The sequence below is a fragment of the Camelus dromedarius genome, chromosome X (assembly GCF_036321535.1).
Source record: "Camelus dromedarius isolate mCamDro1 chromosome X, mCamDro1.pat, whole genome shotgun sequence".
Taxonomy (NCBI): Eukaryota; Metazoa; Chordata; class Mammalia; order Artiodactyla; family Camelidae; genus Camelus; species Camelus dromedarius.
This window is the reverse complement of record NC_087472.1, coordinates 79,963,663-79,981,283: the sequence shown is the minus strand read 5'-3', so window position 1 is coordinate 79,981,283 and position 17,621 is coordinate 79,963,663. Positions and strand designations below refer to the sequence as shown.

General features: G+C 33.2%; 1 protein-coding gene across 11 annotated transcripts in view; it reads left to right on the top strand.

The window, feature by feature from the left end:
- KDM6A (lysine demethylase 6A) overlaps window positions 1–17,621 on the top strand; it is a 168,113-nt gene that overhangs the window by 93,848 nt on the left and 56,644 nt on the right. For all 11 annotated transcript variants that reach the window (XM_031445376.2, XM_031445379.2, XM_031445377.2 and 8 more), the window contains 2 exons: window positions 2,052–2,106; window positions 6,269–6,303. In XM_031445376.2, coding sequence (XP_031301236.1) covers window positions 2,052–2,106; window positions 6,269–6,303 — 90 coding nt within the window. The remainder of the gene's footprint in view (window positions 1–2,051; window positions 2,107–6,268; window positions 6,304–17,621) is intronic.

Sequence of the window (17,621 nt, the reverse complement as noted above, 5' to 3'; positions counted from 1 at the left end):
TCATTCCTATTTGGAAATGTTTAATATTTCATGATGTTGTGGGCTTGAAATGGTACATCAGTGAGTTCATTGCTACTTTTAAGTAATTATATAAAACATGATCCCAAACTACTTCCGCCAGGTTTCATTGCAGAACTTTGCATATTGATAGATGAAATGTAGGCTGGGCAATGCCAGTTATGCATCTCTCTGCTCTTTGTGGGATTTCAGTGTAAGAGTAAAACTAAAATACTGCCATCTCGAAGGATGTTTCTTTGCAGGTCAGCTTATATCCTTTGGCTCACTTAGGAAAGGTCTGTCTTCTCTTATCTAAATATTAATTTATGCTGGCAGGCTAGAGTAGAGTTAGAAATGTAGTACAGCCCAAGTGTGTGGCTGCTGTGCTGCTCTTTTTTGTTGGGAGGAAAACAATTGGCTATAAAGCATGCTTTGCTTTCCTAGTACTCACTTTTTAAAATAGCCTGTTTTCTATTGCTATGGTAGCACCCTACTAAAAGGATGTTTGAGGACACACAGTCTGCTTAGTAGGCCAGGGGAAAATAAAAGCAGTTTTTTTTTTTTTAAAGCAGTTCTTGAAGTGTTCAGTTGTTGGATTTTTTTTTTCATTCAGTCAACCTCGGCAAATAACTTTTCACTTTTGTTTTGTTGATCACTGTGTCCCTAGTATCTGTTGTCTTAAAGACATTATAGTGTCTTAAGAAATATTTGTTGAATGGATTATATATTTAATATTTCAAAGTCATAATTATTTTGTTAGTAGCTTGCCCATTCAGAATATTACAGCTCTTAAATATTAAGAGTAATGCAAACGTGCACATAATAGACATTCGTGAATGAAGATGGTAGCTACTGGTTCACACCAAATGACGCCTTTCTTCCATCCTAACACCGGGTAGCTGACATTAGTTTATTTTTGTTAATTGAGGCTTCTAGTTGACCAAATACAATTTTGTTGATTCTGTGTTGAAAATACAGTACTAAAGGCTTGCTGATGATTATTTCTCTTGCTAAAGAAAGTTCCTTTTGGGCTTATACCTAGAAGTTGTCACTGTGCATATCAGTTTTCAGTTTGTCCAGCATTCTTCAGACATTTGGATTGTGACTAAGGATGAGCTTATTGTGGTCAATTTTTAGAAAACGGTTTGTGCTTTGGCTTTTAATTTCTTTTAATGGAAGAAAATTGTGGTGACTTGGAAAATTTGAACATACATTTCTAAAAATGTTTTTGAGAAGAGTTCAAAGGGTTTTACTTTTTTTAATCTTAAAAGATTTTACACCAACTCTAGTACTTGTTCACCTTCTCTTAATTAGTTTATACAGCAGGTTTAATGTTGATAAACTAGATGCCAAATGTCACCCAGTGTTCTTGATGATAATTTGCATTTATCTTAAAAGATGAGTGTTACACATTGAATTTGACATGGTTTTTTGGGAGGGGGCAGGCTTATGTGATATTATTACAAGTGGATGCTATAAATTATTAGTGGTTTAATATTGCCTACATGTATAATAGCATACACATTATAAAAGGATAATTATACTTCAAGATCAACAGTGGCTATAAGTACAGTGATTATTGGAAGAGTCAGTAAGGTCAGATAGTTTTACCCTTTATGATAATTCTCATAGTCTTTTTTTGTTTGTTTTTAAAATTTACTCCTCATTTTGGGATAAGCAGTGGTTTTCTGACATTAATACCATTAAACTTTTACTTCAAGTTTTTAAAATAATGTTTTCTATTTGAAATATTTTACAACTAATACTTCCTATTTACTCAAAGACTTAAAAAAAGATTTTTTTCCATATAAACAAAAATGTACATAGGATAACTTGATATCATGTTAATTCTTCCCCCAATTCTCCATTCTCAACTGAAGAAAATAATACAGCAGCCTGTTTGTCAGCAGTGTATGTTCAAGGTAGTTCTAGTATGTTTTATTTGCATGGCACGGTTTCACTATTATGTGAGACCTTACATACCTGAAAATTATTTTAAAATACATTTATATGACTGAATTTAGTGCATTAATTTTCTCACTCTCTTCTTGCAGCATTTTCAGTTAGCTTTGGTTGACTGTAATCCCTGCACTTTGTCCAATGCTGAAAGTAAGTATTGTTAACCACCATAGTTTTCTACATGTAGTCAGATCACTTCGTGGCAAATAATAGTAATAATAATAATAATAGTCATAAATCCTGTACAATTTTTTCCCCCTAGAATTGTTGAATCTAACTGTATTGGTTGCCATGGCTACTTATACAAGTGGAACATGTGAGACCAGTTATTGTGAACAGCCTGTGTCTAAAATAGATATGCCGGTGAACTGGGTTGAATTAAAATTATCTGTGCTAGTGAACAAGATTGATTATTTGTGTATTAATTATATTGTAGAAGACTTTGGGTGATTAAAAACAGGATTTGTCAGTCTTTTAGGAAAAATGAATATACAGAGATTTGTATGTGATAGCTCAGTGATTCCTGCTTTGTGGTATTAAAGTTATTGGTAATTATCAAGATATACTTTGACTTTTTATTATAGTTTTAAGCATCATGCATAGTTTAAGGTGACATTTTTCTTTTTTTTTTGCCTCTTTCAGTTTTATTAGGTAGAATTATTACAGTTCGACTGCACATACACATTATATTGCATGTAAATACATATATACAGTATACTGCACATTTTTTTAGTTTGCATATATGTGCTAATTATTGTTTCTAAGAACAGATTAGAGCTTTAGCTTTTTAAACTTACATAGTTATCAAAGGAATAAAGCCAATTGGGTGTGTTTATCAATAAGTATGTGTTGACATATTTACTTAGCGTACTTTAAGATAGCCAATAAAAGTTAAAGAATATTCATTAAGTTCAAGCTGGATTTCTTTAAAACTTTCTCTCTTGAACAATAAAAATTTTAATTAGAGTGTACGAAAAATTAAATCATCATTCATGAAAATTTTAGACCGATACAAGGATTCTAGGTTTTAGAAAGTCAGTGTTTTGCTATAAGTGACTTCATTTTTTAACCATACAGAAGGATGTTGGCTGTAGTCTCAGTTTTAAAAATGCCTAAAAATGCCTGAGGCAGTGCAAGAGCTGTAGGAAATTTAAATATAATTTGTATACATGAATTAAGACGTAGTGTGGATTAAATCATCATCTAGACCAGACTCATTATCTCATAATTCTACTAAATGCAGTTTTCTGAAGAAACATAAAAGATTTCTGTTTTCTCTGAATGAAACTCAGTATTTAGTACTGATCAGTGTATTTGCAGAATAAATGGTGGGAAGGTAATAAATGCAGCAATATTTATTTCTAAGATGAGGTTAAATTAGAAAAAGAATTTAACTCACTGATATATTAATCTATAAAGTTAATTTTTTATACTTTTTCCTTAATTATATATCCAGGTTATATAAACCATCTAAAATATAGACCCTTAAAATCTTTTTAAAATTAATTTATGGGAACAGGAAGATGACTTCTTTTCTTTTTTTTTCTTTTTCTTTTTTCTTTTTTGAAGACAGCTTATTTTCATTTGATTATATCTAGTGCTTTAAAACTAACTTTCATATCTACTTGTCAGTTTGAATGATAACTTTTGAGAGACATTTCATAAATGTGAAACTAAGTATTTTGGTAAGTCCTCATTTTACTCTGTTGAGGTTGTCTCACTTGAAGAACATTGCTCTAGAGAGGAAAACACCTGTGTAGCATGAGTACCACAGGAGAAATACTTGCGTGTCGAATTTGAAGAGGACAGTTTGAATAACGATGAATACATTTTCGAGCTTACTCCACCTCTCTTTCTGTTAGTTATTGAGAAGGGAAATAGGAGGGAGGGTGATCAATGTCCTGTTTTGCCCAGGACTGAGGAGTTTCCCACAGACTCAGAACTTTGAGTGCTAGAAGGTTGGTCGCTCTAATGGAAGGCTGTGTGCTTTATTTAGAGACATTAGGCCATTATTGTTCAGTTGATTTGGGTAGTTTATTTTAGACAGCCTACATAACTGCTTGATAACCACGATAATAATGGCTGATGTCTCAGAGAGCACTAACAAATACAGACTACTTACTTTGAGCTAAACGTTATTACTGTTTTAAGCACCAAGCTCTTTATTATCTTTGTAAAACTTATTTCTCTTTGAATTTTTTTATATCATTACCTGCTTGTATATGCCATAGACCTTAACTATTTCTTGAAATCTTCCGTGTTACTTTGTGGTACTACAAAGGTCAGAAGATGATAGAAAGTAAAGTGGGCTTTTAAAAAAAATCTCTGAGATATTTCTATTTTATGGCACAGTTCATGTATGCAGTTAAAATAAGTAGATACACTTACTGCTTCTGAAGCTGTTTAAGAGGGGTTAATTACAGTTTGTGTTTTGAAAAGTAGAATCATGGTGATGTGAGACTTCTCATTTATGGTTGACCCTTGGGGTAAAATTGTTTCTTCTAGATTTAATTAATTCTGTTAATTCTAAAAATAATGTATTAATTTCTGAATAAAGTTTAATTTCAGAACATTTTATGGCAATATTTGTTAAAAATTTCTACCTCCAATTGAGACTTGCCAAGTGGAGGTTTTTTTCTTAGTTGTACAGTTATGTTCCACTTTGAAGAGGACCTTAAAGAATTTAAATATAAATTGGTTTTCACACCACAAAAGATGGCACTGGATTTAGTAACTTTTGGGATAGGAAAGCCCTTGACACAGGAGGAACTAGGACTGAGCCTGGAGGAAGTTTGAGATGGTAGTAGAATGCCAGCTAGCTGCCGATCTTCTCTTCCATGTCACCTTTATTAGAGGAATAAGAAGATTGGGGGAAATGGGCACAGATTTTCCATCTCTTCTTCATTCTCTTGACCTGTAATCCCATCTCTCTCTAATGATGTAGTGAGGTGAGATTTGGACAGGAACACTCAAGTCGAGAGCTGTGTTAGAAAGGTGGAGTAGGGAATAAGGATACCCCTCAACAAGTGTAGGTAAAGGGGACGTTTATACACATAGAACTTGTATTACTATTATTTTTATGTGCTTTTCACAAAGAGCTAATTTTCATCTTTTAAAGGTGATGTTTTTTATTTTGTCTCATCTCTGATTAGTTAACATGTGATATTTAACAATTACATAATGGAGAGAGCAATACTTTACTTTTGATCCAAAAATGTTGTTTGATTTTAAAGTTCATTATATATTTTGTTTTGCTCTTTATGCTTATTTAGTTCAGCTGTTCCCAGGTGCTAGTCTAGAATCCCTTGCAGAACTGAAAAAAGGCACCTTTCCAGGCCTTGCCCCAGGCTTACTGAATGTTACGGTTGAATTTTACAGTTATGAGAGTCAGTGAGAGAGTTAGTCTATGATACCAATGAGAAATTGATGACAGCTGTGAACCTTGTATTTGAAGATCCACATATATATTATGCATATAATTTTGAAAGGCTCCCAGACTCCTTGAAATCCAACTATGAAATCTAGGTAGAGAGAACATTAAAAAAAAGAGATTTGTCATTGAAGGATGAAAATCATAGTATTTAAGTAAGCTAGAACCCTCTTTTGATTCCTGGTTCATTGTTGCTTTTGTTGAGTCATTTATAACCTGGTGGTGCAGTATCAAGAACAGTTGAAAATAAAAGCTGAAATACATACATTTTAATTTTATTTTTAAGAGGTACTTGTTAATATTGGGACTGTTTACTGTTCTTGCCTTCTAAGTAGTTTGACTTTTAATAATTCTGAAGAACTGATAGAGAAATGCAACTTATTTCCCCTGTGTGTTATTACTCGTGTCATCCTGGTCTTTGACTTCTTTATAAATGTTGGTATGAAATATGGTGTAAGGAAAAAATTAGAGTTTTTGTTTTAATATGCTTTTTAAAAATCAAATACTGACTTTACTATATTTTTTGACTTGGAACTCATTTTTTAAATACCATGTTTTGAAATTATAGATTATAAGGGATTTTTTACTTGCTTAATGTTGCCATTTTGAACTTTGTAAGATGTATGCTCACTTGCTATAGATTTTAATGTTATTTTTAATAATTAACATTGACAAAAATTGATAACAGTGAATACATGTGGTTTCTTGTCATGTTCGTGTATGTTTGTATATTCTGTTTTATTAAAAAATAAAGTTATGTTCTGCTATTACTTAAATCTATGTAGTATAGATCATACTTACGTTTTACATTTTATATTCTTAATTACTTTACCCAAACACTACTGTACTGTTATTGATATTTGCTTTCCATCATCTTTACAGTTCAATTTCACATTGCCCACTTATATGAAACCCAGGTACGTGTTTTAATTTACTTTACTTAAACAAAAATGATCACCCAGATCATTTTAAGTGAAGTCAGACAATTTAATGGAGTCTGGGCATTGCCTCTTATATACATTTTATAGTCGTTAAATGTGGTCAAGATTTTGCTTTAGTGTTAAAGTTATTAGAGTTCTTGTTGTGTACAAAGAAGTTTCATTCAACATGATTTGCCTGTAAACTTGAACTGTCTGCAGGGTTAAATGGCTGTATTTAAGATTTCTCTTTTTTGATGTGAAATGCCTGGTTTTCTTTTCAAAATATTTATAGATGGTTGTTATAGTGCATTGTTTTTAGTTACACTTATCCTTAAGATTGACGTATTCCTTCTACATGTCACCATTTGAAAGGCATATTTGTCACTTCTTGATGTCATTACCACTACTTTTATGGCTGCTATGTTTTAAAAACTTCCAGACTTTTAATTTTAGAACATTTTATGTTTGTCAGATTTTGCTTTGTTGTATGATAAAAGATATAACACATAGACATTTACTCTAAGTAGGCAGTGGTATGGAAAATCAGGTGTAAGTTGGTGTGAGACTAAAAATCATAGTTTATTCAAAACAGAAAGTTTATAACAACTTTTTAGTAAAAAAAATACTGTTATATTTGTACATAATTTCTAAGGTCTGTTTTGTTTCAGAGCCACCACGGGGTGGTCTTAAAAATTAATATTTAATTCCTGGACTCTTCCATCTGGCCCCCCATCCCCACCCCAAACACACAGAAGCGTGCTCACATGTCCACTGAATCAGAATTGATGCACACTCAGGTTTGGATTCTCTACTAATCTAGGGATTTTATGCACATTGAGAGGATGCACATGAGAATTACATGCATGCTGTGGATCAGAATCTTTACCTGCCAGTGCTAGTCCCAGCCTCCTGCCAAGTCCTGAATTTTGCCAAATCAATAAAGACCCCAGGGTGAAAGCAGCTACAGAAATGAGCTTCTTCTCCAGAGTTCCTTCCCTGGGGCCTTAGCTCCTTCTGTTTTCGTTACCTCGGGAGCTTTTTGCTACCTCTGAAAGGATGCTCAGATTTTTTTCCCCCCAGCTTTTCTAGTTCTTGGTGAGATTCCCTGGTCTGTCATTAGGTAAAGCAGAAGTTCTCTCATCTTTCTTTTTGATGAGTGCGATTCTATTTGATTATTTTATTCAACTGCTTAAAAATACATTCCATTGTTTTCTGGCTTTCGCTGTTTCTGATGAGAAGTTGTCTGTTGGTGTTAATTTTTTTTGACCTTGTGAAGGTAATGTGGGAATGAGGCCCTCCACCCACTGATGCTTTCATTTGGTAAATTTTAGTGCCTATTAAGATTAAACAAAACAAAAAGAACAAAATTCTTACTAGGCAGAGTATATAATTATTAGATGACAGGAAGATGATACTAAATATATGAAAGAATTGAAGAAATCTCTACTCCAGTGCTTATAACAAGTGTCTTTATTTTCAGGTGAAATTTTAAGGAAAACAAAAAGGCTTACCTACCTGTCTATAGAAAGTTACTTTTCATAGTTTAGCTGATTCATATCAAGATACCTTATTTATGAATAAATAGTTTTAAAGTAGTCATATGTGGTTAGTGACTACTGCTAGGTAACCAGATAGTTCAAGGGAAGTTTCTTTATATAGGGAGAAGTCTTCCTGCTAATGTAGAAAGAATTCAGTATCATTTCACAAACCCTGAGAGCCCTGTCCCTGTATTGCCTTCACAGAATTAAATCACAAGAACATAATTAAAAGTAAAAAATGATGGGACACTTTTTAAACTAGAATGGTTAAGGAAGGCCCCTCTGAGCAGGAGCTGTTTGAGTTGAGTCCTGAATAGAGAGGAGCCAGTAATATTATCAGTTGGGGCTGATGGTGTGTGTGTGTGTGTGTGTGTTGCTGGGTCATTCTGATAAAGAGGTGTTTGTGGTATTGAGCTTAAAGTATTTGAAAGGCAAAAAGGAGGCCTTTTGTAGAGATGGGGGTACAGGGTACGGGGGTAAATTTGATCATGCATTTAGGTTTGGGTTATTTTGTTTTTCAGCTTTATTGACATATAATTGACAGTTGAAATTACAAGATTTAAAGTGTACAGTGTGATGATTTGATATGTGTATGGTTCCCCCTTCCCCTGAGTTAATTAACACATGCATCACCTCACATCTTTGTACCACCACCCCTTTGGGGGAGGAGGGTGAGAACATTTAAGTTTAATTCTCGTAGCAAATATCAGTTGTACAATACAGTGTTATCAACTATAGTTTCGATATTGTACATTAGATCATTAGACCCTACTCATAACTGAAAGTTTGTGTCCTTTTACCAACCTCTCCCTAAACTTCTTCCACCCTGTCCCCTGGTAGCCACTTTTCTACTCTTCCTTTGAGTTAAATCACCATCATCACCCCACCCCACCCCTCCTTTTTTTTTTTTTTAAGAATCCACGTATAAGTGATGCCATATATTATTTGTCTTTCTTGGTCTGGTTTATTTCACTTAGCGTAATGCCCTCCAGGTTTATACATGTTGTCACAAATGACAGGATTTCCTTCTTTTTTAAGGCTGAAATACTATTCCATTGTATTTATATACCACATTTTCTTGATCCATCTGCAGACAGACACTTAGGTTGTTCCTATACTTGGCTCTTGTGAATAATGCTGCAGTGAACATGAGAGTACAGATATCTCTTCAAGATAATGGTTTTGTTTCCCTTGGAAATATACCCAGAAGTGGGATTGCTAGATCATATGGTGGTTCTATTTATGTTTGGGTAATTATAATGAGAGGTCATGTCATCTCCCCCACACCCATTCTTAGATTTAAAAAATTAGATTCTCATAGGTCTCTATGTATGTTATCATATCATTTCTGAATGTCATATCAACACTATTTTGTTTCTCTGTATAATGTCATATCTCCAAGCAAATATGAATTATTCTTGGATATTTATATCCATAATTTAACTTACCTTTCCCATTTTGTTAGCTGAGACCTCCATAACCATTTTTTTTCTAATAGTAAATAGAATTAACTGGCCTTCATTTCTTTTTCTTGATTTTGATGAAATAACTTGGAATAGTTCACCATCTAAATTCTTAATAGCCTTCAAAGATACAAGATTTCTTCCTTTTAATTTTGTTATTACAGTGTTACTTATTTTTGCATAGATAATCCAAAATGAAAGTGTCTGAAAGAATACACAGTGAAGTATCCTCCTCCCTCCTTTTCCCTAGCCACCTGTTCCCCTCCCATAAGCCACCAACCACTGTTACTAGTGTTTTTTGTATCCTTCCAGAGAAACTCAGCATATACATAAGCAAATCCATATATATACATATTTGCCCATGTATTATGTATGTTCTTTCTTGATCTTGCTTATTAAATTGTTTTTTTTTAACCAAGTATTATATTTTGGAAACTATTCCCTGTCTGTACACATAGAGCTGTGTTATATCCCTTTGCAGAGATGTACTATAACTAATTTAACTATTCTTCCTTGAGGGATAGTTATAAATAATGTTATTATAGATAAAACTATTGATAAAAATTATTGGTTTCATTTTTAGCATTGTCTTCCAACTATCCAGCAGTAGTTTATTACTGAAACAATGTAGACTGGTTTCATTTATGTGTATTATACAAGTCCAACAGTTCTAAAAAAAGAAAAATAAATTCCAACTGACATTTAAAGATGCAGTAACTATGTCATGATTACATAGGGTTTAGTCCATGAATTCAAGGTTAGTTCAATGTAAGCAAATCTGTTAAGAAAACAAACAGAAATCAATGTAGGGAAAATATATTGTGAGGAAGGAGGAAGAATTTTTTTAAAAGAAATAATAGTGTGAAAAGGAGAGAAAACCAGTAGATCTAAGTAACAGGTCAAAACCTTAGTATTCTGAAAAAATTAACAAAATAAATAAACCACAAGCTAAATTGATCAAGGGTATAAATGAAAGATAAAGCACAGATACACAAAATAAGATAATGATGGAAACAGAAGAAATTAGAACAATCATATAAGACTATTTAGCAGACCTCTATGCAAATGAATTTGAAAACTTAAACGAAATGGACTATTTCCCAGGAAAATACAGATTAGCAAAATTGACATCATTAGAGTTAGAAAAGTTATAAAAATCCAATTTTCATAAACAGAAATAGAGAAAATTAAGTAATGCCTTATAGAAAGTACCATGCCCAGATAGCTTTACAGGGGAATTCCACCAAGCCTTTAAAGACCAGATAATTCTAATGCTCTATAGATTGTCCCAGAGCATTGGAAATGAAGAAAAACTTTCTCATTTCTTTTTCTTTTTTTGAGGGGAGTCGGGGGCTTATGACAGCTTTTAATCTGACCTTGAGACACATATGTGTTTGGTAATAATTAAAGTCCTTTCTGCACTTATTGATTCTATAGCATATTTTAAACATAAAATGGAAACAAAAATCTCTGATTCTAAAAATTAACTATAGGCTAGAGTGCTTTGATATCTTCTTTTTTTAAATTGTAAAATATATGTGACGTAAATTAAGTACATTCACATTATTGAACAACTGTTCATCTCCAGAACTTTCTTATCAGCCCAGGCTGAAACTCTCTACCCATTAAACAATAACTTCTCATTCTCCCTTTCCCCAGCCCCTGGCAGCCACTATTCCACTTCCTGTGTCTATGAGTTTGGCTACCCTAGGTACCTCACATAAGTAGAATGATACAGTATTTGTCTTTTTGTGTCTGGCTTATTTCACTTAGCATAATATCTTTAAGGTTTGTACATATTGTAGCATGTGTCAGAATTTCATTCCTGTTTTAAGGCCAAATTAGTATTTCATTGTATGTACACACCACATTTGGTTTATCCATTCATCTATCAGTGGACATTCATGTATCTTCCACCTTTTGGCTATTGTGAATAATGCTGCTATGAATACGAGTGTGCAAATAACTGTTTTTGTCCCAGCTTTCAATTTTTGTTTTTTGGATATATACCTAGAAGTAGAATTACTGGTCATATGGTAATTCTGTGTTAAAATTTTTGTGAAACTGTCATACTGTTTCCCCCCTATTCGTTTTTGAACTAAGTCTAACACTGATACCTAAGCCTGATAAAGACAGTACAAAAAAGAATTAGTATACAGACCAGTATCACTGACGAAGATGGGTGTAAAAATACTAAATAAAATATTAGCAAACAAAATCTGTTACCTCACTAAGCAAATAATATACTAAGACCATTCTGGGCATACAAGGTTGATTGAATATTAGGAAAGCTATTAATATCATGCAGCATAATAATAGAGCTAAAGGTAAAAGCAAATCATTATCACCATAGATGCTGAAGAAGCCTTTGTTAAATTCAGTACCCATTCCCGATTAAAAATACTGTTGGAGATAGGAATTAAGGGTTACTTTCCTATCTTGAGAAAATTCATGTACTTTTACTTCCAAAGCCAGGATTTTACTTAAGGAGAAACACTAGCGACATTTTCACAAAAATCAGCAGCAGGGCAAAGATGCCCACTATCTTTATTACTCCTAATGATTATACTATAGGTATTAGCCAATGCAGTTAGAAAAGAGAAATAAATTAGAGGCATAAATTAACATACAGAAATTAAAAGTCTTCAACAACAATAATGAGCATGATGTTAGAAAAAATTCCCATTTTTTTTCTAGTTAAGTAATTAAATACTTAACAATAAACTTAAAAGATACTGTGACTCAGCAGTATAAAGATGTTGATTCTCTCTAGGTTAATTTATAAATGTAATGCAACATCAGTAGAAAATACTAATAGACTTCTTAAGGGAATTATGTAAGTTGGTATGGAAAAAAAATACTAGAATAGCCAGAATAATACTGGTAGGGGTTGGGGATGGGGGAGAAATAATATGGGTTATATTAACTCTACTAGATATTAAAATATACAAGGAAGCTTATAAACTTAAAAGTGTTGTACTGGCGCATGAATAGACATATAGACCAGTGGAATATTATAGAAAGGCCAGGAATATTATAGAAAGGCCAGTGTATATAGGGAATTTGAGTATATGATAAAGGTAAAATCTCACATTCCAGTGGCTAAGGCAGATTTATTCATAAATGAATCTGGGACAACTAGGTAGCCGTTTGGAAAAAGATAAAAATTAGACCCATAACTCAAACCATTCACAAAATGTAACTACTACAAATGAATTAGGGTCAAAATGTAAAAATTGATACTGTATGAGCACTAGAAGAAACATGAATTCTTCCTCAGTCTTGTGGGCAAAAGGCTTTTTTCACTATAGCCCCAAATTCAGAGGCAATAAAAAGAATGACCAATCAGTTTGAGTAACAATAAAAATATTTCTATATAACAAAAACAAAAACATAAACATAAATCAAATGACACCTATGAAACTGGGAGAAAATATTTACCACAAAACATATACCACAAAGGGCTAATATTCCTAATACATAACAAACTCTTAAAATTTGAGAAACAAAGGAACAAAAAAATCCCAATAGAAAAATGGGAAGAAAGACATAAATAGACACTTCACAAAAAAAGGATTTAATGGCCCTTAAACATATGGAAAAGTGTTCAAGCACAGAGAAGTGCAAATTAAAGCAACACTGAAGTATAATTTCTTACTTATCAGATTGGTGAAGAGTGTAAGTGGCTATGGGAGGGGAACGGGCACTCTCATGCATTGAGGTAATGCTAACTGGTACACCCCATCTAGAACAGATAATCTAACAAAACTACATGCACTTCCATTTTGAATCAATGGTCCCACATATAGGGATGTGCCGTGAAAATATACCTCCAAAAATATGAAAATGTACCTCCCCAAATATGGAAATATATAGGCACAAGGATATCTTTTGGAACATTGTTTGTGATTGCAAAATATTGGAAACAACCTAAATGCCCATACATAGGAGAATGGTTGTATAAATTATAATACATTCAGGCAATGGAGTACCAACCAACTTTAGAAGAGAATGAGGAAGATCTATGTAAATCACTATATGGAATGATTTCCAGGATATACTATTAAATGGAGAAAATGCAAAGTATTAAAGTGTGAAATATAATTGTGAAAGAAAGAAACTATGCATGTACAAAGCAAAATACACATGTCCCATTTGTGCAAAGATAATACTGAAAATGGATAAACTAGAAACAAGTGAGATTGGTTACCTACCAGGGATGGTTGTGAGTGGAATATTAAAGGATGAGGAGAGAACAGAACTTACCTTGAGTATATACTATTTATATAACTCTAACTCTTAGAACCTGGTTATGTTTCACACACTCCAAAATTAACTGAATAGTTAAGACCATCCAGAATGTGAGTTAGCCCAAAATAGAATGTAAACAGTAACAAATGAGCCTGCCTGTATTACAGATGGATAACATAACTATACTGAGGAGGTAGGGGTGAAAAGAACTAACCTACGTGAACTTTGGAGAACAGTATTTTGACTGTATAGTGTAAAGCTAGAGACAAACAGAACTATAAACAGATCTTGCACTATGGTTACTCTCTCACAAGCGTATGGATAGAAATTCTGTAACTATTTTATGTAAATATTGGGAATAAACCAATAAGTAAATATATTGTGGATAATGAGGGCCAGGTTTTCACTGGAGAAGTTACAAGTAAGAAAAGAAAGGCTAGACTGAACTCTGTTGTCGGATTGGAATTGGAAGGATCAGTATGAATATGATTATTTATGGATATAGATAGTTGGATAGAAATATAGGTGTGTGGGTGTATGTACATAAACATATTTACTAGCTCTGTTTGCTAAAAGGGCCTAGAAGCACTGACCCACCTTAGCAGCATTGAACATACTAGCACCTGACTCCTTGTTTCTGAATATGATTCTTCAGTAAAAGGAACCAGGAATTCTTGGGGAGAAGTGGGTCATTCCAGGGCTTAAGCAGGGAAACAGGATGAGCCCTGGAACGTTTCATGGTGCCAAAAAGGAAGGAAATGCTCAAAAAAAAAAAAAAAAAAAAAAAAAACGGGCATGTGAAAAGGATATAGGAGCCAACTTGAGAGGAATGGAGTTTCTAATCACCAAATCTGATACAAGTTTAGAAACTAATTATAATAATGGTATATAAGGTACGGAATAAAATATGTTAGTTCATATTGCTATAAATGAGTAATTGAATAAATGGGGGGAAAGCGACACCTTTCTTTCTATAGAATTTTAATTAATTAATATATGAGAAATGATAAATACCGATAAATGCCTTTCTACAAGGCACTTACTATTTTTAAGGGACATTTTTTTTAACATTTTTTATTGATTTATAATCATTTTACAATGTTGTGTCAAATTCCAGTGTTCAGCACAATTTTTCAGTCATTCATCGACATATACACACTCATTGTCACATTTTTTTCTCTGTGAGTTATCATAACATTTTGTGTATATTTCCCTGTGCTATACAGTGTAATCTTGTTTATCTATTCTACAATTTTGAAATCTTTAAGGGACATTCTTCAAAGTAACTAGCTAGTACTTTTTTAAAGCGTCAGGGTCATGAAATCAGAGACTGAGCATCTGTCCCAGATTGAAGGATAGTAAGGAGACATGCTAACTGAACACAGTGTGGGATCTTGAATTGGATCCTGGCAGAAAAATGGATATTAGTGGGACAGTTGGCGAAAGTGGAATAAATTACATAGCTCAATTAATAGTCTTTTATCCGTGTTAATTCTGTCAGCCATCTTTTCTTACATTTGAAGCTCTGTTATTGTTACATCATCCTGATATGTCCTTTATCATTATGAAATATTCCTCTTTATCTCTGGTAATACTCAGCCTTGAAGCCTTCTTAATCAGGTCTGAATCTAGTCACTTCAGCTTTCTAATGCTTAGTTTACATGGCATCCTTTTTCATCCTTTTTTTCCCAGCCTACTTAAGTCTTTATATGAAAAAGTGCAGCTCTTACAAATAACTATGTTTTTGGCTTTCACTTTTGTAAATTTGTTCCGGCAGTCTCTGTTGTTTGTTTGGAATATCTAGTCCATTTATATTTGATTACTGATAACGTTTACATAAAGATGGCTGTCATTCTTGTTGTGTTCTTTGTATTTTTATTTTCTCTGGCTACTTTCTAGGTTCCGCTCTTCACATTTTGTTCTTAAGTATTTGACTATGATGTACTTAGGTATTAGCTTTTCCTTTGTATTTATACTACTTTGTGATTATTTTTTAGTCTTTGGATATGGGATTTGATGTCTTTTGTCAGTTCTGGAAAATTCTCAACCATTATACTGTCAATATTTTTTCTCTCTTCTTGAACTCCAATTATAGGTATGGTAGACATTTTGTTATTGTCTCCTACATCTTGGATGACTTTTTTCTTTTTTTCTCCTCTTTTGTCTGTTTTGCTTCAGTCTGGATACTTTTTGCCAACCTGTTTTCAAATCTTTTTTTTTTTTTTTTCTTATAAGTCTTTAATCTACTCTTCAGTCCATCTAGTGATGTTTTTCTTTTTTAATTTGAAATTAGTATTTTTCAGTTCTAGAATTTCCTTTTGTTTCTCTTTCAATTTTCTTTCTGTACTCTGATTTCCTGTCCATTCATTCTTTATGATTGTTTCCCTTTTTGTCTGTGAACATTATTAAAATAGCTGCTTTAAAATTATTTGCAAACTTTAACATCTGAGTCATTTTATGGCTGGTTTTTATTAATTTCCTTTTGTTTTGAACATGGGTAAAAATTTCCTGTTTCTTTACAAGTCTAGTAATTTTATCCTAGGTATCATGAATAATCTATTGTGGAGAGTTGACTTTGTTTTATTTTATTTATAAATTTATATTTCTTGCATTTGTAGAATGGTTTTATTTTAACAGCTTCTTGGGTCTGGGTCTTCCAGATCAGTAGTACCAGACTCACTGAATTTATTTGTTTATTGAATTTCTAACATATCTCTTAGTGTCAGGCATATGGAAGGTTTTTTAACATTATATTTTTCTGAAGATGATATTTTTGTTTTATTAGCCAGTTAGCTTTGCTCAAGTCACTCTCTATAAGCATTGTCACTCCTGTGGTGGACAGTAGCTAAAATGTCCCTTTCTTTAGTTCTTTTAGGCTGCTGGACATCTGTTGTGTTCATGCATAGTTCAGTGGCCAACCAGAGATTTGGACAGTTTAGTTACAGACTTTGATGTTTTTTTCTCTCTGACTGTCTTTCTGAGATTTCTTCTCCCCTCAATTCCAGCTCCTGTGATAGCTTCAAAGTCTGTCCTCTGATTCTTCAAGCTAGTAAGATTGCTGGTTTCTATTTGATTTCTAGCCAACCAGGTTCCAATTGGGGCCTGCCCTCAGGTGAAAATCCTGGGAAAGGGGGGTTACTAATAAGCCAGTGCCATTTCGTTCTTCTAAGTATTAATTTCTCTGTTTTCATTGATTTTGGTTTCTCGTTAGTGCTCTCTGATAGTTGACTTTTACATTTTATCCAGAATTTAAAGCTGTCTGTGAAATGCTGCTCTAGCATTACCAGAGGGAAAACTTTACTAAACACCTTTATAGATAAAGTCCTGTTGCCTTTATACACTACTTACAATTGCTAATGTCTTACTGTAAGCATCTACCATATTTTTTTGTTTCCACTTACCTAGTGACATGGACCTAAGCTGTCCATCTCCTTGATACTACAAATAGTACCATTTAGTGTATTACCTGTGGGAGATTTCTTTATTATATAGATCTCAAGAGTGAGATTGTTAGATTGTGGCATAATTGCATTCCTGACTTCACAAGTAAATCTCCTTCCAGCAAGGCACGAGTGTTTTCCTTTACTCCCATCCCCACAATATTTAAATTACCCAACTTTATGTTTGCCAGTCTGTTGGGTAGAAGGTAGTGTATCATTTAAACCTGCATTTTCTGATGTCTGGAGGTGTATACTTCTTCATGTTTTTTGCCTTTTGTGTGTTGGTTTTTATGTCCATTGCCTATTTTTCTGCTTATGTGTTCCAAGTCAGATCCTCACTCTTCCTTGTGATTTGTGCTGTTTTGGCCACGTGGGATAAATTCTTTCCCATCTCAAGGAAATATTCTCCTACCTTTTCTTAGTTTTATATTTTCACATTTCATAGTTAGGTCTTTAATGCAGTTGCCACTTTTGTGTGTGTAGTATGAGGTGGAAATCTGACTTCATGTTTCTCAGTTCTTCAGTTTTTCAAGTATGTTGGTTTTGTTTGTTGTTGTTGTTGTTTTTGATTACTAGTGTTTGGTTGGAAGCATGTTTTAGCATTTGTTGAGGTAATTCCACAA